The sequence below is a fragment of the Notechis scutatus genome, chromosome 3 (genome assembly GCF_049901735.1).
Source record: "Notechis scutatus isolate UNSWTSFEM ecotype Mainland chromosome 3, rNotScu1.2, whole genome shotgun sequence".
Classification (NCBI taxonomy): Eukaryota; Metazoa; Chordata; class Lepidosauria; order Squamata; family Elapidae; genus Notechis; species Notechis scutatus.
In genome coordinates this window covers 144,668,519-144,693,719 of record NC_142011.1, presented here as the reverse complement: position 1 = coordinate 144,693,719, position 25,201 = coordinate 144,668,519, and the positions used below count along the sequence as shown (strand labels likewise).

The 25,201-nt window shown below is 38.4% G+C and overlaps 1 protein-coding gene across 1 annotated transcript in view; it reads left to right on the top strand.

Annotated features, from left to right (window-relative positions):
- Positions 1-25,201, top strand: part of JARID2 (jumonji and AT-rich interaction domain containing 2) — a 228,448-nt gene that overhangs the window by 158,257 nt on the left and 44,990 nt on the right. The window contains exons 4-6 of the mRNA XM_026670006.2: positions 5,973-6,142; positions 19,237-19,413; positions 23,167-23,396. Coding sequence (XP_026525791.1) covers positions 5,973-6,142; positions 19,237-19,413; positions 23,167-23,396 — 577 coding nt within the window. The remainder of the gene's footprint in view (positions 1-5,972; positions 6,143-19,236; positions 19,414-23,166; positions 23,397-25,201) is intronic.

The window sequence follows — 25,201 nt, the reverse complement described above, 5'->3', positions numbered from 1 at the left end:
GTGTTTATTCCATACACAGCTCTGCATTCTCTGGATATGCATGGTTCCAAAGTTTTTTAATTTCACAGACAATTGTTCTCTAAAGTTGGATACCATCCAGGTTTTCAAACTTCTTTCAGAACAGTCAACAGTAACCATGTAGGCTGAAGAATTCTAGAAGTTAAAATCGATATGTGTAGAGATGATAACCAAGGTGTGGAAAACTGCCATAGTTCTAAGCCTCCAGTCTGTCAATGTATATAACTGGAAGAGTGTGTGTATTTAGTGTTAAGGTAACAACCCTATTTTCTCTAGGAGAAAAAAGCCCAGGGAATATAAAGAAACCTCCAATATACAGTATCATGTGGCCACTAGGGATAGTTTTTTCTTCCCTCTGCAGTTATATCATCCATGTGGTATATTTATTGTTAAGTTGCAAAAGGTTTGCAATCTACATAAGCAATTGCAATTTGCTGAGTGAACTGCTGTTTTTGTCAGTTAATTAGGGGAGTTAAAGGTACAAGTCCGCCTTCCCTCTATTGGGATAAATTCTATTTGAAGAGCAATGATTAAAACAAGTTTTATTTCACCTTTGTATAAATTTGGGTAGAAGGATGAATTAAGAGGTATATTGGTGGACATACTAAAGCTTAATCAGAAATTTTTATCCCACTTTCTCTCCCCATTTTATGACTATTAAAGAAATACTGTAATGAGATTCAAATCTTATTTATATTAGTCCCGTAAAATAGGAAATTAAATTCAGTGAGCTAATATATTTGTATTAATCAGCACTACTGAAAGAAGAGAATTGTAGAATAATCTAAATCAGTGTTGCCAATTTTTCACATATTATTCAGTTATATCATTTTTAACCAAGTTGGATGTTCAGGAACAAACATCCCTTAAAGAATGTTTTAATTAAAATAATATTAAAATATAATTGTATTTTTTGTTATGTTATTTACAGTTCATTACCGTGTTTCTCCAACAATACGGCCTCCACCAATAGGAAGGCCCAGCATGATTTCCAGGCATGAGGTGAAATTAAGCCCCGCCCCCAAAATTTAGGCCTATTTAATCCATGCATTTCCCTGCCATTTCTCATATCGTTCGTTAAAACTACACGAGGTGAAGAGAAATGGGGGAGAAGGGGAAGGAGAAAACTTGCCTTTAGGAGCACCCTGCAGGTAGCCTAGGCTAGAATACACCAATCTACTACCAATAGAACATCGTCCGATAGAAGCTCCCTGAAGGCAGAGTCACCAGCCACTTCTATCGATCAGTAGAAGCAGTGTCGGGGTGAGCACCCACGCACACTCCCCTTACCACAAAGCCATTTCTATCGGCCGATGGAAGCTCCCCAAAGGCAGAGTCACCAGCTGCTTCGGGGAGGCGTGGCTGCCCACGGAGCGCTCCTGACAGGAGAGCCCCACGCACACTCCACTCGCCACGAAGCCATTTCTATTGGCCTATGGAAGCTCCCCAAAGGCAGAGTCACCAGCTGTTTCTATTGGCTGATGAAAGCTCCCCAAAGGCAGAGTCACCAGCCACTTCTATTGGCCGGTAGAAGTGGCTTTTTGGCGAGGGGAGTGTGCGTGGGGTGCTCGGCCAATAGAAGCAGCTGGTGACTCTCCCTTTGGAGAGCTTCCATTGGCCGATAGAAATGGCTTTGTGGCGAGGGGAGTGCACGTGGGGTGCTCCTGTCAGGAGCACTCCGCGGGCAGCAACGCCTCACCCTGAAGCGGCTGGTGCCTCTGCCTTCGGGGAGCTTCCATGGGCTGATAGAAGCGGCTTCGTGGTGAGGGGACTGCGCATGGGCGCTCGCCCCGAGGCTGCTTCTACCAGCTGATAGAAGTGGCTGGTGACTCTGCCTTTGGAGAGCTTCCATCGGCCGATAGAAACAGCTTCGTGGCAAGGGGCGCTTCTGTCAGGAGCACCCTGTGGGCAGCCATGCCTCGCCCCGAAGCAGCTGGTGACTCTGCCTTCAGAGAGCTTCCATCGGCCGATAGAAACAGCTTCGTGGCGAGGGGAGTGCGAGTGGGTGCTCGCCGCGAGGGCGCTTCTACCGGCCTATAGATTTCCTCCCCCACGCACACCCACATGTAGAGTGCCCCATGCACACTCACCTCTCCACGACGCCGCTTCTACCGGCCAATAGAAGCAGCTGGTGACTCTGCCTTCGGGGAGCTTCCATCGGCCGATAGAAGCAGCCTTGCAGAGAGGTGAGTGCGCATGGGGCGCTCTAGGTTGGGGTGTTATGTGGGGGAGGAAATTAAGTCACCCCCGAAAAGACGTCCTAGCCATTTTGGGGCTCAAAAAAAAAAAAAAAAAAGACCCGGCCTTATTTTATGAGAAACACGGTAGTTTCAAGGTAAAATGAGTGGATGGGTCAGGTGTTTAATTAAATGATAAAATGGGATTTATTAATGTAAATTCCCATGAAATAATAATCTGATTTGTAATCATGAGTTACTATAATAACTAAGAATTAGCTAAATGAGCTGTTCCAGAAATATAATTTTTATGTTACTAACAGTAAGTACTGTTTGCAGTGTACCTAGTTAACAAAAGTATATGGGGGAAACATATAAGACTTTATTTATATAGTCTGGGTTTTTACCTTTGATAATAATGTTAAATTATCTTCTAAATTATTGTATATTGGTTGGAATGTGTAATATTCTATGAGAACATTGTAGGAAGTACAAAACAAGATACATGTATACATGATATTTGCAGTTTAGCTGCAAAGTGGATTTTTTTTTTAAAAAAAATAGGATCAAGTTAATACAAACCAAGAACAGATAACTGTTATAAACATATATTTAGTTATATATTTATTTACATCCCACCTTTATTATTTTCATAAATAACTAAAGGCAGTTAATATACCTCCTCCTTTCTCCTCCTATTTTCCCCACAAATAACTGTGAGGTGAGTTGGGCTGAGAGTGACTGGCCTAAGATCACCTAGCCGACTTTCATAACAAAGGCAGGACTACAACTCATGGTTTCCTGATTTTCTACTGATATCTTACCACTAGGTCAAACTACGGTAACTATTGTTTGCAAAGCATTGAGCACTCTAACATAATATAAACATTAAATATCTTGATTAATTTTATATTTTGTTATATGTGGTATATTTTAAATTGTATATGTTACTGTAAAATGAGTGCTTTTTTTTACTGGCTGATAAATTCAGAATTGTAATTCATATTGATAGCTAGTTATTCTATCTGGCTATAGATAATGGGCAGAAAGAATGTCTTTTCATTTTTATCATCAGCTTCATTGAGCTTAGTGGAATTTACTTCTATATAGATATAACATGCCGTATGTGTCAATTTTAGGTCTTGAACCAGTTTCTCTTTTATTAGCTGAGAATATCCTTATTTTTGGTCTAGAAAAGAAGGCTGTCATTCAGACTTTACCAATGATTGAGATGACACTTAGCAGCCTGATCTTTAATAAAAGGCTGACCTTTCTTACATTCTTTCTTTTCAGGCTGTATTTTACATTATTTTTTTAAAAAATCAGGATATACCTTTGTGCAAAGGTTAATATGAGTTATCCTAGGAAGAAACATATTTATTGTACTTCCTTTTTGAATTTTGAGACTGAACTGTTCACTGGAAATGCTAATAATGAAGCTAAGGTTTAAATATTTTGGGGAAATGATGTGAACAAGAGATAATGGGGGGTGATTATTTTAAAAATAATGGAAGGCAGGAAAACAGATAACAAAGTGGCTAAATAAATAATAAATGACATAAGCAAGAGTTTATAGGAACTTACAGAAACAGATACTGACAGACAATCCTAGCAAAATTCCTAGAGATACACTTGAAAATGAACATGATATATTGGGGGATTGTTAGTTTTAAGAACTATTTTGTAGAAAATAGTAGAAATCGGCCACTCATGTATTTTAGTCCTGCCATAGGCATAAAGCCAGCTGGGTAATTTTGGGTCAGTCTCTCTCTTAGTCATAGAAAAAAAGGGGAAAATTACTACTGAAAAGAAAAAGGTGTTAAAATAGATTCAAGGGTAAAAAAAAAAAAAAAAGGCAGTTTTGATTCTGTTCATGTAGTTTGTGCAGCCAGACATGTTTTTTCATGAACAAGCATTAGCCAAAGTTCTGCAAAAAAAAAAAAAAAAAACACCACTTCTAGCCACAGCAGCATCTTGCCTTTTTAATGCTGAGCCTGCTACACCCCAAAATTACATAACTGGTGTTTTGGAGGGGTTGTGGAGAAGCTTTTTTGTTTTCTGTATCTCCTTCTACTTCATGAGAATCTTAAGGACATTTGCAAGAAGCACACTATATTAAGTATTAAAATATGATGCTTTTAATAGTATTGCATTGTGTGTTGTGGGAAAGCAAAAAAATATGCATAAGCAGATGATTATTCTCATTAACGGTTCATTAAGAGATAATCTTGGAGTATTTTATGTATCTGACAACATCTTGGAGCAAAATCATAAGCACATTCATTATCAGCTGGTGAAATGATAGGAACTTGGCTTCAATTGCAGGCAAGTTTCAACTCTTACAAAACCACCGACATTAGCTGCTTTCAGATTGTAAGGTATTCTGCAGTGGACAGCCAAATAGAGTTTGTTGTATATGACACATAATTGGATCGAATTAAGAAATCTGTGGGGGGGAAATCTAATTTGAAGGGAAGTCTGTTACAGGCCAGAGGTGGCACAGAGGACATCACCAGGTTATTTAAGTTTGTGCTATGGTCTTGTTTATATTCAGGATCTATCCAATAGATGGATATATATCTCTTCCTGAGAATTGTACAGATTCATATCATTGAAAGAGTTCTGTGTTTAAAATTGTAAAAAAAATACAACTGGTCTTTTTTAAAAAAACTTGTTCTGTTATCTGTGTGACATAATTGATGCTACTACTTTGACAGTGTTTAAAGAATGAGGCCTTTTGATAGCAATAGATGGAGTCTAATGCTACAGTTCCAAGAAATCAATAATATATCTCTTGAAAGTATGTACTTTTAGAGTTTATATTTGAAAGGGATGGGAACTTAGAGGTGCACTTTTTGAAAAATGATATGCCACACATGTATTTTGTATTGGGCTATGATAAAAAATAATAGCAAGAAAAGAAATATAAACTCTAGAAGGGGTTTGAAATACAATTTGCTATCAAAAATCATATATTCAAAATGCCAGTAAGCATGCTGTGGCAAAATAAAAAAAAATCTATATATCATCACCTGTTACAGTGAGCCAAAATAGACAGTTGTGGTTGATTGATTGGAGAATGCTAGTTCCTGCGTGAGGTAAACTGTGCTGCGATTGGTTGCTGTGAGTGTGGAAGGGGAGCTTCCCCTTTTTCCCGCCTTTTTCTTCTGTGTGCTCAATAATTTACCTCATAATGCTCCTGTTTGCCTAACTATCTTGTTTGCTGTATATATAGATGTAAAATATATTTATTTATATAAAACTACAAGTTATTGTCAGTATCTCTGACTTTGGACACCTGCTGCAAATTCCCTGACATATTACTATCACCATAATTTAAAATTTACATTTGAATGTTGTTGACTAGTGAAAATATTCCATCCTTCTGCTTCATGGCTGTCGTTCTTGTCATTGGCTTCCAGATCTTCCCAAAAGCATATTTGTTGTACATAATTGTTTTCTTGAAGCTCTTTATTGGATGTTTGCTTTTTAAAGCAGGATTCTGGTGTTTTTTTTAGTTAGTTACAGTAGTTATTTTTGGTTTATTGATTAAATGTACATTCCAGCATACTCTCAATGACTCTCTGTGGTTTACATACATTACAACAACTCAAACATCCTCAGTACATTTAAAACAAATATTGACATTGTAAGAACCCCAGTAAAGACATAAAATTATATTGACACTGATTTTAAGATATTGCAACTAGAATTCTACATCTTTTGCTTTAATCCCTGTCTTCTAACTGCATTTGTGTTTCCTCTGTTTTTCCATAGGCCAAGGCTGCAAGCACAAAGAAAGTTTGCTCAGTCTCAGCCAAACAGTCCCAGCACAACTCCAATAAAAATAGTGGAGCCATTATTGCCCCCTCCAGCTACACAGATCTCTGACCTCTCCAAAAGGAAGCCTAAGACAGAAGATTTCCTTACATTTCTCTGCCTTCGAGGTAAGAGGTTTTTCTCCATCTTGCCACCTACAGTAAAGCAAGAAACAGATACAGACTTTAAAGACTTGCTTTCCAAATGTCATGAATTTGTTAACATATATTCTACTTGGTGGTTTTAGGGTTAATTATTAGGATTCTATCCTGTTTTTCCTTTAAGAACTCAAAGCCCTATACAAAGCACTTCCTCCTTCAATTTTCTCCTATTATAGATCTGTGTCAGGTGGTACCCTGAAAAGGGTAGAACTCTATAAAAAGCAGGACTCAAATAAAGCAGAGTCCCAGGTTAGGGTTAGGGTTAGGGTTTCATTGAAACAAATGCACCTTTCAGACCTCTTGCCTGAACCCATAGAAGTTGCATCTTTCTACATGCTTATTTTTTCCTTATGTTCAGGCAAATGTTTGAATTGAGGCTCTTGGACACATTGTAAATTATGGTTAATTTGAAACCTGTCAGACCAACAGCAACTGTCTCATTCATAAATAAATCTCTTATGCATGTTTTTGTGTTAGTTTATTTTTGCTGACAGTTCTATAAATGGCTTGTAAGCTTCAAATAGAATATTGTTCTGAATTCTCACTAGCCAAGCATTATGCTAGGATTTGTTTTGTAAAGAAGATGTAGCTATTAAACATCCAGATCCTTCTTCCCAAATAGTTCAGTCTATCATTATTTAAGTAGTTAAGTACAAACATGCCCAGTCACTTTATTAACTGGAAATATTATCTGTACTGAAACAAGTGCTTTATGGATTAAAAAAATAGTGCAATCATATATATACTTTGAGCACATGTTCTAACTTTGGTTTGTTAGTTGTTCTTTAATTTATCTTTATATGGACTGTGTATTTTTAATTATTATTTATGTTAGTGTAATGTAGAAAATAAGTTTTATTTGGAGAACAGAACACTTCCTTTGCCCTATGTTACATTGAATTCAAGAAGTTTTGACATTTGCAGTTTGTTCAGAACATCATCTCCTTTTTGTCACAAATTGATTTAGAAAAGAAGAGATGGGGAGAGGAAATATTCCATAGAAGGAAACAGGAAGGAAGGTATTTGCAGGACATAGAGAACTGCAAGAAAATCTCATCCTTCCACCTCCACCCACATCTCGGATTGTAACATTATGCTTCTACATAATGAGTTTTCTGGAAATAACTGCAGGAAACTCCCCCAAACTTCCGTCCAACCTTTTCAATTTCTTTCACTTATAGTACAATTACTGTGTATTCATCACACATACAGCTATTTTTCTTAGAGGGGGAAAAACAGGTTGTGAAAGATTTAGAGTTTAGGCATGCAGTTCTCTGTTAGTATGCCCATTTTAAATCCTTCCTCTCCTCCCTGGCATTTTTTCCCTATTGTATTCCAAATGCATGTGTTTAAAGTAATCATATGTTTAGAATGCTTTGTGGGAAAACAATGGGTGATGAAAAGGATGACACTAGGTTTTGTTTAGTCTGCCTTTTTTTTTTTGCTTTCCTTCAGTGTTCTAAAGTCTGGTGGGTTCCAGAGGTTCCAGGGACATGAGTTAGTTTCATCCTTAGCAACCAGCAGATGTGCTCCCCAGGGATATTTATTAAAGGCGGAAGGGTAAAAAAAAAATCAAGATGCCAACTTCCATCATGGGGTCAAAGCCCCAACTGTTTTTACATGCATTGCGGCTTTGATGTCATAAGCATGGCCACCATCTTTTTTCTTCTCCTCCACAGATGACTCTCTGCTTAGTTGTCTGCAGGGGAAGGGCAAGAGTCAAATGACAAAAACAAGTATGTGCTGCAAAGACAGCAGGTTTACCCCTTTATAAATTTGTCATGACACCATACTCTGGTACAAAAGGGACAAATCTTATGTCAAGAGAATATAAAATGTTTCATTATTTTGGTGAAATGGTTGGATTTTGTGTATGTCTTTGCTCAACTTACTGGGAATTTTAACTGAAGTAGTCCCCAAGCATTTTGGGGGGGGGGTGTCAGCAGAATGAGGAAGCTTAATCTGTTTCTCTAAAGAAGAACAAATAGCTAATTTATTTCAATCATGACCTGATCTTAGATTGCATTCTCTGCAATAATGTAAGTATCTGCTGATAGATAGGGTTTACTGCTGATTATTTATAATAAGGTAGCTGAAATATTCATTCACTATGCTAAAATACAATTTAAAATTCAGTTTTCAACTACAGGTAGTCCTTGGCTTATAACAGTTTGTTTAGTGACTGGTCAAAATTACAGTGGTACTGAAAAAGTGACTTAAGATTTTCCACACTTTTTTCCACACTTATGACTGTTGCAGCATGTGAGGGTCATGTGATCTAAATTCAGAAACTTGGCACCTGACTGATATTTATAATGGTTGCAATGTCCCAGATCATGTGATCACACCTTGCAAACTTCTGACAAGCAAAGTCAATGGGGAAGCCAGATTCATTAACAAATGTGTTACTAACATCTGCAGTAATTCAGTTAACAACTGTGACAAGAAAGTCCATAAAATTGGGCAAAACTCACTTAACAAATATCTCACTTAGCAACAGAAATATTGGGCTCAACTGTGGTCATAAGCCAAGGAGTACCTGTATCCACACAAATAGAAACCCCCCCCTCCCAATGATATGTCAGTGATGCTAAAAGGGATGTCTGAAATGAAAGTTGTCCAGTTCATTTTCCATAAACTAAATTCAGAAGTGCAAATTATTTTCTATGCTTCAGAGAAGCTACTCAAATATATATGTATTACCTTCATTCTGACATATTAATTATCATTATAGAAGATTCCCAGAAGTTTTTGAGTGTTTGACATTGGTGAGAAATATGGCCAATGAAGACTTCTGTTGAGGTAATTCCCCATTAGGAAAATGAGCGCATACAGGGAGACGTATTGAGAGTAATGTTGAATAATACACACACAGCACACAGATACACTGTATAGTAAAATGTAGGTTTTTACTTCCAATAAACGTTTAACCAAAGTTCAAACACAGTCCAAGTCATTCACGGTTAAATCAGTCAGTTTTCATTCCAGGGATAATCCAATAACAAAGTCCAGTATCAAAAACAGTTCAGTAACAAACTTACATCAAATCCAAGAATAACAGTCAATTAGGAGGAACGGCAATACTCTTCAACAGAAGGAAACAGAGACTCACTCACACTCTTCTGAAACTAAACAACCCAGGTTTCTGGCTCCATCTTATGGCCATTTGCGGAACCACACCCAATTACAGTTTTAGGATTCTCTTAAAGATACAGTATTAAAATGTCTGTCCTGGTTTATATATTTCTAACCCAAATAACTGTTAGGTGACTTTTATTCCTAACAACTTCACTCTGTTTATTTTTTTTCCTGTGCCAATCCTTTGCATTCAAGTACAAAAATAGCATCCTGTCTCTTCCTAACAGAAAGACACTGCTCCTTTATAGGTTTCTGTTAAATAATGATCGTTATTAAACTCTCATTCACATTTAGCAGTCAACATATCTAAATGATGCTCCTGATATACTCACTAAATGTAGTTAAACAAATCAGTATTTTTAAAGAAATGTAGGCATGGAACATATTTTAATATTTAACTAATCATAACATCAACCATAGTAATCACATGAGGCATGTTTATCTTTTACTACAGAATAAAACCTTTCAAAATGTCTTAGAACAAATGTATTGATTTCATATGGATAAATTCTTAAACTAGTGTTGGTATAATGAAACCTTTCAAGCACTTAAATTTTACAGTGAAAATCAAGCAAACTTGGTATGATCCTTTTTACTTCAGCTGTGATTAGATATATTGAATATGTAATTTCAATACATTTTCTGAAAAACAAGCTTTTAAACATTAATTTAGTTAATAATTTAACATATGAATATACTTTGTTACTGAAAAGTATTGGATATTTATTTTACCACGTTATTCTTTTTTGTGTTTTTGATACTGTACTTAATTGATTCACTCCATACCAGGTTTAGTTCCATAGCAGAACTGAGCCTAAATGAATATAAATTCTGCAGGTTCAACGTTTCTTGCAAATGTAGTATAATAGGAACTAAAAAAATATAAATGTATTTAACAGCAGTTCTCTATATATTGCAAGGATAGCAAAAGTTATAGATGAGTAAGAATGAATCTGATGGTGAATGTCTCCTCTTCAGAGGAGGCATTCTGTATCGTTGGGATTTCCCCCCTCATCTGTTCAACCTGGCCTGTATATCTTACAGCTAGAGAGGAAAACTCTTCTGTGCCATGGTGGCGCAGTGGTTAGAATACAGTATTACAGACTAACTCAGCCCACAGCCAGGATTTCGATACTGACTGGCTGAAGATGACTCAGATTGACTCAGGCTTCAGTTCTTCTGAAGTTGGTAAAATGAGGACCCAAATTCTTAGCGGCAATATGCTGACATAAACCACTCAGAGAATGTTGAAAGCACTATAAAGCAGTATATAAATCTAAGTGCTAGTGCTGTTTCATACCTGAACTGTCTCTGTATTACTGTTTGGCATAGTGTTTGGATTTTCAGTTCTTCGACTCTTAATTTCCTTCTTTGATTTAGTCTCATTTTAACAGAATAACAGAGTTGGAAGGGATCTTGGAGGTTTTCTAGTCTAACACCCTGCCACCAGCAGGAAACCCTATACCATTCCAGACAATGGTCATCCAATCTCTTCTTAAAAACTTCCAGTGGTGGAGTGCCCACAATCTGGAGGCAAGCCTTCCACTAATTAATTGTTCAGGAAATTTTTCCTTAGTTCTCGCTTGGATTTTTCCTTAATTTCCATCCATTGCTTCTTGTTCATATGCTTTGGAGAATAGGTTGACCCTGGGGTGGGATGCAAATATTTTTTACTACCAGTTCTATGGCTAGGTGGGAGTGGCTCCTTTTTTGCAGCATCCCCCCGCGCTCCTTTTTTTTTTTTTGCCTCCTGGGCCACAGGGAAGCCTCTGGGAGCAAAAATGGTCTCCCAGGAGGCTTCCCTGAGGCCCAGGAGGCAAAAAATGGATCACTGGGGTATGTGCCATGCAGCACATCCCCACGCTCCATTTTTTTGCCTCCTGGGACTCAGGGAAGCCGCCTGGGTGAAGCAGTAATACAGCAAGGGGGATCCTGGCAGAGTTGATCATCAGAACAGCTGATCGTCAGAAGGAAAAAAAATACCGTAAGTAGTGACAGGGCGAGGTGGACGCGGAAGAATGCAGTCAGCAATATCATGCATGCACGCAATAAGGACTGACTAGGCGGGGAGGGGAAGGACGAGCGGGGAGGGGCAGGGCCAGCCAGGGGCACAATTTGCCGCAGAATCGTAACAACCGGTTCTATTGAACCGGTATGAACTGGTAGAATCCCACCCTTGGGTTGACCCCGCCCCCTTCTTTGTGACAGCCCCTTAGACATTGGAACACTGCTATCATGTCACCCCTATCTTCTTTTCATTAAACAAGACACACTCAATTCCTGCAACCATTCTTTATATGTTTTAGCCTCCAGTCCCCTAATCATCTTTGTTACTCTTCCCTGAACTCTTTCTAGAGTCACAACATCTTTTTTACATCCTGGCAACTGGATGCAATATTCCAAGTGTGGTTTTAACAAGGCAAGCCTTCCACGGTGCTAACACTAAATATGATCTTGATTCTGTCCCTCTATTAATGCAGCCTAGCCTTTTTTCTTCTTTTCTTTTGGTCATTAATGATTTTATTTGCAATTTCCTGTGTTTTTTTCTGGGCTGATTCTAGATGATTTCTACATTTTCTTGGGAAGAAGTTCAGACCTAAGCAGAAAACCAATTGGCCAAAACATACATAACAAATATATATGCCTCTGTGTGTGTTTGTATGCGTGTATTTCAAGATTTTGATTAAAAGCCATGTAACCTGGCATTGCTTCCTAAATTAATCTCTGAAAGATTTTGCATTTTAAAGTATTGTAATCCCATCTCCAAAACACATACAAGCAGTTCCTCAAATTCCCACCCCAGCCACATGTTTCCTGTCTCCAAATATCCACAAGGGCCCCCTTAAGGAACAATAGGATCTGCTGCAGTTGAGTGCATTTTGAGCTCAGGTTAAATAAAGTTAAATCAACATAGTTAAAAAACAAACTGCAAGTGTATTGGAGCAGTTAAGAAAACATGTATAGATAGATAGGGAAATTATTATTATTATATTTTCATGCTTTCAGTGTTTTTGATGTGATTCTACAATACCAAAATAAAAACCCCTTATATACCACTTCCAATATTATCTCCACTATTATAGGAAGAAAGGTTTAGATTAGGAATTTCAGAGATTTGTGTGTTTTGTTGTTTGAGAAATGATGTGGTTTCTTACATGCAATCTAAAGTTGATACATTCCAGAAATACCTTACCCACCTCTGGTAGAACAAGACTATGGAGAAAATTATTGCTGACAACTGTATCATACTGCGCTAAGATTAACCAACAGGACAGAGTACTTTAATTCAGCTATAGTTAAAATATGTGTACCAGCCAATGGGAAAAGGAAAATGTAAGAGAGGTAATTCTTGAAATCAGTAATTACAACCGAAGAGACCCTAAAACAGATTTTCCCATCTGGACCAGCTCAGCAACCTGAGTAATGAATACTTCAGTAATTGAAATATTGTCCATTCAATGTGCTTATTTTACATTGTATATTAACTATAAAAATGAGGGATTCCTATACATGATATTGTGTAAAATAATGCTAAAGGATATTTTCAAATACTCTTCAGCAATTTAATCCACTTACTTAGCGGTCATCAAAGGAGAGTCTGTCATCAAACCCAGCCTTAGTAGTAAAAAAATATTTTACTAAAAACATAATCCTTTCATTTTCTTTCTTTATTATTATTACCTCTGTTATTTATCTTTTCTCTGAGAGTGAAAATAAAGCTAAATTGTTCCCTTTAGCTGATTTCAATGACCACAGTTGGTCTATTCCTTATTTATTCCTTTCCTATTAAAAATAATAATAATAATCCCTAAATCCTGTCCACATGCCACTACCATAAAGAATAAACAATTATGACATGTTTTCTCTATTCCCACCAGCTGCTTTAGAGGGGTGGGGATAACATTGGGCCATATGTCACAGGCATAATTCTAGGCTGTCTAAGGTCCACTAGTAATATAAGACGGATGCTTTGAAGGGCAGGCAGAGTCCTGCAGACTTTAAATTGACTCTCCTAAGAAGTGCTCTTGTTTATTGAGGCATAAGCAACTCTGCCTTCATGTTTACTGCAAAGGGCAAGACTGTATGTTGTTTCTCTATTTCCTCTTGGAAATGATAGACCTGAGTACCATCAACCATATGGACCCTTTACCTCATACTGGCAAGTGCAAAAGCAGCCTTTAAATAGATCAAATTTCTTTTGCAATGATATTTCTGGTCTTATCTGAGTACTGAGCCTATCTAGGATTTCCCATCGATATGTATCATTAAATGAAGTCTCTTGTCAAACAGGAGAATCCTTAATCCTTAAGAAATGTAGCCTTTGGCATTGGACATATTTATTAGTCAAACCAGAGGCCTCCATATCAAGATGTATCTTTATTCACTGGGAAGGCTTCAGTTGTTTTAGCATTTTGCAAGAGTATAGCTGAGCTGTATTTAATTATGAGAAGAAAGGAAGGATTAGAAACAAAGGGGAAGCTCAGCCATATATTTCATAGAAAAGAATCCAATTTTTCAAAAACCACAACCCAAATTACCCAGAAAGCTCTTGGACTGAAATAGCTTCTACTGAATTTATAATGTATCAAGTTGATTTGTGCCCAGATTTAAAAAAAAACAACATTTAATTTGCACTTTAATAATTATGGTAAATGTTATGTCTGGTATTCTTAGGAATAAACAGATACTGTATTATATTCTTGGTTTCATAGTTCTCCTTTAAAAAAAAAAGTGCATCAAGCCAAGAGAAAAGGAAAAATATACTTGATGCAGTGACCAATATTTACATTTTCTGTATTTTTACTCATATTTCCCCATTACTTTGCAAGTTGCTCCTTGCAGCTTGGTTTAATAAGAAATTCTGTGATTTGCTTTTAAATATTGTCTGGTGGGATTTATACCAGGCTGGCTTACATTTCATCTTTGTCATGGAGAAATCAAGATTTATACTGTTTACTTTTTATAATCTTGCCAAGAGGATATCCATTCTGTATGTAAGTTCAGCTGTATGGATTTATTACTTTCCATAAGTATTGCTGAAAACAACATTGATTTGATCTTGGGGATAGTTCAGATAACATAAATGCCTTTCAGTAATTTTTAACGTTTTAAATTTTTAAAAGTTTTTAAAGTTAAGATGAATATTAGTAATGTTAATTCTTACTCAGTAACAAGTGATATTTAATCATAATAATCACACACTAGATTTTGTGCTGGTATCTCTTTTTCCCACTCTCCTTTCTGAATTAAAGTCTCAATCTCAAAATGTGTCATTCTCTCCCCCTTAATTTACAGGCCCACATTACAAAAGGCTTTGGATCAAACTGTAAATTATCTAGGTACTCTCAAGGCTGTGCCCAGAATCCTGGATTTCTTGGTTCTGTATGGGTGGGTGTAACATTGGACAGAGGGGATAACCTCAACTGAAAACTTTAATCATTCTACTGGCAGTTCCATAGAGGTTATAACATTGGAATGCCTGAGCAAACTTTATGTCCCAGGGCTGGTTGCTTAAAATGTAACTGATTGTATTTCTCAGCAGTGAGTGTTTTCGTAGTATGGTGAAAAACATGATTATTTTATTGACATGTGGTTTACATTTCTGACATATGTGCCTAAAAACAAAAATCATAAACATTTGTCATCTCAAATGGCCTTCCAGACTAATGAAGGTAAGTGGCAAATAAAAAGGCCCCAAGATGCTCTCATATGAGAAATAATGATAGGTTCTTTGGCGTTTTTACCTTAAAGCTATATTGTAAATAATGTGTGCATCATTACACCTACGTTTTGGTATCTTATTGCATTTATTTGTTAGATTTATATTCCACCTTTCCTCCAGGAACACAAGATGGCATGCATATCACTTGTCTTATGAATTGTTTTCCACCAGAACAGCTGTTGTATACTGGACTGAGACATAATTACCTTGTGAACGTCAGTAGTTGAGATTAGAGTTGTACCATTCTCTTACTAATTCTAGTTTAATACCTGAACCAATTACACTACATTGGATCTCCATTGTATCACAGTGGCCTCCATGTTCCAGATGTTCATGTTCTGCTCATGACGGAAATAGTATTTTTATAGTATAAGGATGGGTATTTAGGAAAACCAAGAGGACTATACTAGAGACATATTCATTCATTCTTTGTTCAAAAATGGTCATAGGGAAGTTCTAAAATATGTATCTTCTTTTTCTATATATATAAAAGCAAAATATCACTCACGCATCATCACAAAATCTCCAGAACCATAAAGCCTACAAACTTGAAATATGCCACGTATGTTCCTCTTGGCTTCTAGGTGCTCACTAAGAAAGGATTTTTCAAAATTACCATTCGAGCATTAGTATTTCGTATATTATCATTAACACACTCTGATGTAAGGAGTTTTACTCCCCCTCCCCACCTGAAAAGAACTCTGTTCCAAATGCAAAACACAAGCACAGAAGAGGAGTTTCAGTTTCACTTTTAGTTTCACAGCAGCAACCAGCTTTAGTACAGAACAGTTGAGCTAAGCCACTCCCAGGTTCCTTGCTGTCTCCTTGCTCACATAGCAAATACTATTTCAGTTTCCAAATTGCCGTCAACTCTCACACACACTGACAGGACTCTAGCCAGATGAATACCGATGGATGCTTCTAGACAGAGGAAGATTCCCTCCCACTTATTTTCCTCCCCAAAAACTAAACCTGACCACATAGTTTCATAGTGAAGCACAGGCATCAAGCTAGTATGTACGAGGGCTATCCACAAAATAGATTACGTTTTCATCTGTAGCAAGAAGGGTCGGAGCTAGCTTGGCCATCTTTGGTCTGTGCGTCCGCCGCTCAGTCTGCATCTAGTCGTGCTAGTGGGAGGTTCGTATCATTGCCCGTTATTTCACAGCAAACGTTTGAAATGTGTGCTGCAATTGAAAATCCCGCGAGTTGTGAGGTGCGATTAGTGATAAGGTTTTTGTTGGCAAAAAACCATAAACCGATTGAAATTTTTCGGCAACTGTGTGAAGTGTACGGGTACAACATCATCACTGAAGGTGGAGTGCACCAATGGTGCATTAAGTTTAATAATGGCCGAACTAAAGTTCATGATGAACAGCGGAGTGGACGTCCGAGCATTGTGACTGATGAACTGGTCGTGAAAGTCGATGACAAGATTCGTGAAAACCGCCGTTTCACAGTAACGGAACTTTCGCTTAGTTTTCCACAAATTTCACGCAGTTTGTTGCATGAAATTGTTACACAAAAGCTAGGCTACCACAAATTTTGTGCAAGATGGGTGCCAAAAATCCTGACAGAAAACCACAAGAGTCAGCGTATGGCCGCATCATTGACATTTCTGTACTCTTACGACAAAGATGGAGATTCATTTCTTGATCGAATCGTAACTGGAGATGAGACTTGGGTCAAACATGTGAGCAGCAAGACCAAATTGCAGTCTATGCAGTGTGGGCACACAAATTCCCCCCAAAAACCAAGAAAATGTTTGCAAACGTTCTCTGCAAGGAAGATTATGGCAACTGTTTTTTGGGATAGGCAAGGTGTGCTTCTTATCGATTTTCTGGAACATGGTGCAACAATAAACTCTGCGAGGTATTGTGAAACGTTGCAAAAACTAAGAAAAGCAATTCAGAACAAGCGTAGAGGAAAGTTAAGCTCAAAAATTTTGTTTTTGCATGACAATGCCCGACCACACACAGCAAATCGCACTCGAGATGTCCTGAATGCTTTCAAGTGGGAGATTTTTCCTCATCCGCCCTACAGCCCCGATCTTGCACCAAGCGACTACCACTTGTTTCCGAGGATGAAGACCTGGCTTGGAACACAGCGCTTTGACGACGACGCGGAACTGCGGGCGGGCGTGACTGACTGGCTCAAATCTCAGGCAGCTGAATTTTATGCCAATGAAATTACAAAGCTTGTTCACCGCTATGATAAGTGCCTCAATTTGTTCGGTGAATATGTTGAAAAGTAGTATTTAAGTGTCACTTTCAAGTGTATATAATACATTTTTTTTCCTACACTTTGCTTTTTTTCTATCGCAAAATGTAATCTATTTTGTGGATAGCCCTTGTATATATGTGAGTTCCATTAAAAAATGATAAAGAGGATCTTAAATGCTTTCATCCCTACCATGAGATGTTTTGTGTCTTTTGGACTCCAGTTCAAGTGAGTTGGAAAACAAGAGTTTTTGAAGTGATGGAGTGCTGATAAGGCCATACGCTGTTTTCACAATTTAGAAAGAAATACTTTTGGGTCACATCAAAAGCATGCCCCCAAACTGCTCAGAAGTTGAATGGAGTCTTTAGCTGAGATGCAGAACAGTTTTCCAATTTAAAAATAGGAAAGATTAAGTTTCAGTATCAGTGTGTGAGCAGAGGAGGAAGGTAAAAAGGTCATGATAGGCCAAATCCTGATCTTTTTTACATGTACATGTATAGTCCCATCTTGCCTTTTTGACTCCCCCATAAACAGCTCTGTGCAACCATGCCTATCACATGAAAATTTCCTTAACAAATGCATGTAGGTGATTCAGATAAGAGCTATGCAGAGGTGGTATTCAACCGGTTTGCACCACTTTGGGCGAACCGGTAGCGGTGATTTGGCGTAGATTGCCAAACAGGTGGTGACTCCTGGCTGGCCATGCCCCCAACCCTGTTGCCTGGTTGCTCACTTCCCCTGGTCACTCTCCTAGCTTTCCCTACCATGTGGCAGCCACAGCGCAGCTTGGGCAGATGTCCTGTGGCTGCAGCACAGCCGCACTGCATGTGCAGCTGCCTCACTGCAGTGCGCATGCGCAGCAGCCCCGAGATATCTGCCCGCCCTCCCAGAGCACGCTTCCTTCTACCGGCGGACGCGCCTCTTCCAGCCCAGCCAGCCAGCAGGTGGATGTGCAAATGTCCTGGGACTTCTTGCCCCCCTTGTCGTGAGATGCCTGCAGCTGCTGTGTGCTTTTTTCTGTGCGGCTGGAGTTCCGCCTCACCAAAAAAAGCACCCTGTTCTATGTGCCAGGCTCAGCAAGTCCAAGCAGCCAGCGCATAGAACAGGCCAGCACCGGACCTTTGGAGAAGCCGAGTGAAGCCGGAGATCAGTAATTTTTGCTGCAAGAAGCCTGCAACTGCCTCATGTTCTCCAGCACCACCGAAAAAAGTACAACATGCGCTGACCCATTGGAGAAGTGGAGCGGCAGCTATAGGGTTCTTGCACTGAAAAAGGGGCGGCTGGAGACTGAAAAAGTCACCTCCAGCCACCTCTTTTGCAGCTCAAGAAGCCTCCCCCAACCGGCCAGCTGCTCTCCTCCTCCTCGGCCGTACAGAACAAACCGGCAGAGGAGGAGGAGAGCAGGCAGACTCTGCGATCTTTGGTCTTTTTTTTTGTCAGCCCAAGGGTGGAGGAAGAGGGGGAAGTTATGTAGGAAATTACCCTGTCTCTGCAGCAAGGTGCTGCACCACCTTGCCGAGTTGGCCATGACCACTCAGTCACATGACCACCAAGCCACACACCCCCAAACAAGCCACGCCCACAGAATCGGTAATAAAAATATTTGAATCCCACCACTGGAGCTATAGCTAAGTCCACATGAGAAAGACCTTCCCAGTTCAAATACTGCCATTTCTGTCTCTGTTCTTATATCTTTCCTTGACACACACAAATGAAGAGGCCACTGTTTGATCAACTCAAAGAAGTAGCTGAGTTTCATATTCAAACTTTTCATATTCAAACTTTTAGTAGCTGAGTTGAGTAGCTGAGTTTCCTATTCAAACTTTTTCATATTCAAACTTTTGGGGAGCTTTGTTCAATAAGGTGGGGGGAGAACTGGAAATCCATTTCCTTAAGCCCTTACTCTGTATTCCTCAAAAGGTCTGCTTTTAATAGCCATTTTGAAACAGCTGTAATATTTATGTCCCTGACTTGTTTTCAGGTTCTTCGGCCCTGCCCAGCAGCATGGTATACTTTGGAAGTTCTCAGGAAGAGGAGGAAGAGGAGGAAGAGGAGGAAGAAACTGAGGATGCAAAAGTGACCACAAATAATGCTTCATCTTCATGCCAATCTACTCCTAGGAAAGGGAAAACACAAAAGCAAGTTCCTAATGGACATGGTATGTATTTGAATATTGAGTTGGAGTGGAGAATATTGATGATGAAAAAGACAACCAAAGCAAAACTAGAGTTCTCTCTTCTGCCCAACATCTTGCATTTATGATACATGTAACCAATGTTAGTCCTATTGGAAATTATAGGAGTTGATATCCACCATACATGAAGGGCAACCAGTTGGTGGTCTGCCTGGAAAGCACCATTTTGACTCAAAACAAATTTCCTATCTTTGTAAAACCTGATTTATCCTTCTGAGGTAGATAAAATGAGGACTCAAATTGTTGGGAGCAATATGCTGACTCTGTAAACCGCTTAGAGAGTGCTATAAAGCACTATAAAGTGGTATATAAGTCTAAGTGCTAGTGCTGTAATGTCTTGGTGTGTCCTGTCTGCTTCAGAATCACATTTTAATGGTTTCTTACGGAATTTTTCTTTTCTATTGAAAATGAAATCGGAGCAAAAAAAGGTTAGTGTTGATGTTGATTAGACATGCAAACAGCATTATATTCATTCCAGATTTGGTATTGTGTCTAATTGCTAGGTTAGTATATAGTATAATACAGCCTACACTTTTTAGGCTTAAATCCATTATTTCTTTGCAAATCAGCAGAGCTGCCTTAATCACAATGCACTTTCTTCACGTGACCTTCATGTCATATCCAGATAAATTGATCAATGCCTTGTCGGTAGAACTTGAAAAATGTATTTGGCATTGAGTAGCTGAAAGTCCTAAACTGTAACTGCCAGAATGAAATAATACCTGGGTCACTATCTCCCACAAAAGTCATACATATTCTATTGACATTGGCAGCACCTTCGCAGTAAATCAGTTCTGTGCTCTTTCTCTAGGACTCAGTGATGAATTCTCCTGCCTTTGCCCCTCTGCCTTACTTTGTAGTGTCCTGACTAGGGGTTGCCTAGTCAGCTTCTCTCATCAAAAAGAAATGTTTCTTTTCACAACTTATTTCTTGGAAGAGAAAGAAATCTTTATGGGGCTGTTTCCTAGTTTGCTTAGTTTCTGAAGCCAGCTTTCCTTGATTCGTGTAATTAAAGTAGGAAATGTTGGTTTCATATCTCTCAGTTCTGTTCTGCAAGAGGTTCTCTTTCTAAAGAATTACTAGGAGCAGCCAACTTTTTTCATAATCCAAATGCTTCCTTCCTCTAATTATTGGAAGTTTATCAGGAGAAAAGTTTCCCATTATGTTTTTCTGTTTCATTTTTGTTAATTTGAAAGACGAGAACAGCTAACTTTGGCGGCCTGTTGTTTTGTTCTGTTCTTTCTCTGATGGAAGAATGGATTGCAGTGGAAATTGTGACTCTGAATTTAAACATACATAAAATCCATTCCAGTGATCTAGTTAAAGTAAAAAAGATGGAAATACAGGTAGTACTCAACTTACAACAGTTTATTTAGTGACCATTCAAAGTTACAACCATACTGAAAAAAGTGACTTATGACCATTTTTCACATTTATGACCATTGCAGCATCCCCATGGTCACATGATAATAATTTGGATGCTTGGCAACTGGCATGTATTTATGGCAGTTGCATTGACCTCGGGGTCATATGATCACCTTTTGCAACCGTCTGACAAGCAAAAGTCAACGGGAAAGCCAGGTTCACTTAACAACCTTGTTACTAGTTTAACCGTGATTCATTTAGCCACTATGGCAAGAAAGGTCATGAAATGGGGCAAAATCCACATATAAACTGTCTTGCTTAGCAACAAAAAATTTGGGCTCAATTGTGGTTGTAAGTCAAGAACTACCTGCATTTAATTGCTTAATTATTAGAATAAGGTACAATGGAAAGTGTTTGCAAAAGAGAAGGCAAAGTTGGTGCAGGTTGCAAAAAATATAGGATCTAAATGCAAATTGTAATAAATTCTGTGGTTTAACTGAATTACTCAGAAATAATGGTATGGTTACCATATAATTGACAGGTTGATTTATTGTATAGATAATGTTAATCATTAAATGACATTGCTTCACAGCAGCTAATTATCTTTATTACATAATGATCTTTAATAATGGCTTCACTGGCAGTATGTTCATTGATTTTAAATTTTGGGGATTCAGAAGTAAAAGAAAAACAAAGCAAAGCAGCACTGGTTAATAACTATTTTTGCCTTGCTTTTGAATATTCAGAAAAATCACATTATTTTTTCCTATTTAACTGCTTCAGCTTCCTGCCCAATTGTGGTTTTCACCTATCATTTTTCAAAAGCTGCTGCTACTGCTATTTCTAATTTTGTTTGCTTGTCACTTCATCGTGTTGAGAGAGCATTAATTGGCTGGCATTCCTATCTTAACATCAGGGGTGGGATTCTACCAGTTCGCGCCTATTCGCTAGAATCAGTTGTTAACGTTCTAAGCAGTTCGGAGAACCGGTTGTTAGAAGAAATTATTGGCCTAATCCTGTAAGGAAGGCAGGAAGGAAACATTCTGGTGTTGCTTACAGAAACTGCCTCTCCGTTAACCCTTATTACATTCTTGGCAGGACTAGACTTCCCGTCTCAGGAATATCTCTGGAGTTTTTTTCCCCTCCTTCGCTGGTACTTTGCTTGTGTGGAGTGACCATTTAAAGTTACAATGGCACTGACAAAAGTGACTTATGACTATTTTTCACACTTACGACTGTTGCAGTATCCCCACAGTCAGGAGAGGAGAGGAGATGCATGCCTCAATGTGAGTGATATTGAGTTGGCCACACCCAGCCAATAACATGACCACCAAGCCATGTCCACCCAGTCACATGACCACTAAGCCACGCCTACCACCTAAGCCACGCCCACAGAACCAATTGTTAAAAATTTTGAATCCCACCCCTGCTTAACATCATCATGAGTATATTTTGTAGCCATTGGAGTGGGAATGCCAATCATAGCTCTGTCCTTGTAAGGATGAATAGAATGTTTGAATTGAGCTTAATATGTTAGCAATTCCAATTTTCTCTTTGTTGTTTTACGTGTTCTCACAAATAAATGCCTGTATCCAAAAGGTCTAAGATAGAACCACTGAAACAAGTTGCATACTATTGGGGGATTTTCAATCTTTTATTATTCTGGTGTTCTTTTTTCTAGGGGAATTTTATGCTAATACTTATCCTTGTTTGGCACAGGATGAAAGTACTTTATAATCCACAGATACGATTATTGTCCTGTGTGCAGATCTTCGCTGGGATATAGGTTGAAATGATTACAGGTAGTCCTTAACTTATGACCACAATTGGGATCATAAATTCTGTTCCTAAGCAAGGTAATTTTAAGGGAGTTATGCCATATTTTATAACCTTTTTTTGACCTGCTTGTTAAGCGAATCACCCAATTGTTAAGCAAATCTGGCTTTCCCCATTGACTTTGCTTGTTGGAAGCCTGCTTGGAAGGTCACAAATAGCAATTACATGATACTGCAACACTGCAACCACACTAAATACATGGTGGTTGTCGAATTTTCATCATGTGACCATGGGAATGCTGCAACAGTCATAAGTGCAAAGCCCAGTCATAATATTTTAAATGGTGTTATAACTGAACAGTCACTAAAAAAATGGTTGTAAGCTAAGGACTACCTGTATCTGTTTCTAACTCTGTGTGTCCTATTGTGATGTACTAGTGAGATTTATTTATGTCAAAGTACTGATCAATTGCAGAAGCTAATAGTGATAGTATTTTCTGTTTGAAATAGAATTAATTTCTCTCATACACTTATCACTTTTTTCTTTTTCTTGTTTTCCCCCCCTTTCCCTGTCCAGTCTTCAATGGATCCAGCAAATCAGTGAAAGAGAGGGAGCCTATTCAGAAACAAAAAGTCAAAGACACAGTGCCAGCAAAGGAACGAAACAGTGAACACAGGTCTGAGAGTCGAAAAGACCAAGCTGCTGCTAATCATCATTCTTCAACGAACACGGGCTTTTCCACAAAAGGGCTCACTGCTAACAACCACCATACCCTTCATCATTCGGCTCAGGATTTAAGGAAACAGGTATTGTGTGATACATCAGTTGGCGTAAAGTGGTATCAGTTTATCTTAAGAACCACTCCTGGCAAAGATTGAGAGGGTTGAGAGGTACACTGTGAAATAGAGTGATTTTAAAGTCATGGGTGTTTTTTTCAGTTCCCCTTTTTGATAGGGCTTACTATAATAAATAGCCATTGAAAAGGTCTTGCTTTTCTGCAAGAGGTTGTTGATCATCCTACCCAAAAGCTGCATTCTGCATAAATTATACATCATTGTATTCTATTTTTTGATGTATTGTTTAATTTATTTTTTAGGATTCTACCCTGGTTTTCTGCCAGGAACTCAAGATGGTGTTCCTAGGACTCTCTCCTTTACTTATTCCCCACAATACCAAGCTTAGGGTGTGGGGGTACAGTACATTGAGAGATGATTGGGTCAAAACCAACTCAGGGAGTTTCAGCAACCAAAAGCAGACTCAAATAAGCATCTCCTCGAAGCTAACGTAGTGTGTCAATCACTGATGCAAGGTTTACAAAAACATTTGAATTTGGGAAAGACAGGACAGCTGTGATAAACATATCATCCCCATCTGATAAAAAAGGGTGGGCATGCTATAGTGAATAAATAGATCAGAATTCCTGCTGATTGTTACAGGCTTTGTCATTTTATTTCAATTTTATTGAGATAAATCAAGAGAAAATCCTTCATCATTCTATGCTGGATTTCATATCAGCCTTTAAGACAGAAGGGCCCATTTCTCTAGAATATGTTTCCTTGACTTGTGTTTCTTTTGTAATGACTGCTTTTCCCCCTCTCTGTGTCATGAGGGTTCTAATCTCTAATACCTCCCTGAACTAACTGAGCCTAAAACAAGGCTTTGTTTGGCTGATGTTTGTTCAGCTGGAAAAGACTTGGAAATATCTGCATGCTTTTGACTCTTTGCCAGTTGGCACCCTTAAGGTAACCTCCCCATCTGTATTTAGCAATTAGGCCAGGAATCCCAAGCCGTCTTTTGTCAGTTGGTATCTTTTCTGCTTAGCTGTCTGTAAATGTAAATCAAAATTGACAGACATAAAGCCTCAGACACAGGAGCAAGAAAGATTGATTTAAGACGGTTCAGGTGATGTTTCCTAGCAGTTTTATGTGCTAAGTATGAGTGCCAGGGTCAAATGTGTGTCTCACCCCTTCCAACTTTTCCTCATCCCTTGGTTGACACTTGATTCTCAGCTTGTGTTGTACATTTGGAGTCCTCTTTTATGTGAAAATCAAGGAATTATAGTTTTGTTTCAGTCAAACCTGGATTGGATTTGTGTGATAACCAATTAGTTTGTTAACTGCTTTAAAGAGCTATTAAACGGGAATTGTTTGGCTTTAGATGTAATGGAAACTCTGAATGCTAACCATAGATGAAACCAGGTGATCAGTGAGAGGCCAAAGAGAAGTCCTTGACCTTCATGCCCATTCGTGGTTTATGAAATCCAGCATAATCATTCAAACTTAGTCCTAATGTTCACTGCCTTGTACTTTTGTTGTTGTGCTTGTTAAGTTGGTGAAGCAAATGTGACAATGAAATTTCTCCACAAGACCCACAATGAAATTGGGTCTTTAAGCCATAGAAATGCATAAGACTTTTTATTCTTTCTATTGTGAACATATTTCTTTTCTGAAATGGGACAAGAGGAGATAATGCAGAGAAAGGTTTATACACCAAAAACACAATAGGGGCAGAAGAAAGTGCACGGACAATCACTGAAGTGAAAAAAAAGTGACCCCCAATATTTATACTTTTTTCTTGTCATAGATGACAAAGCCATTTTATTAGACTGAGA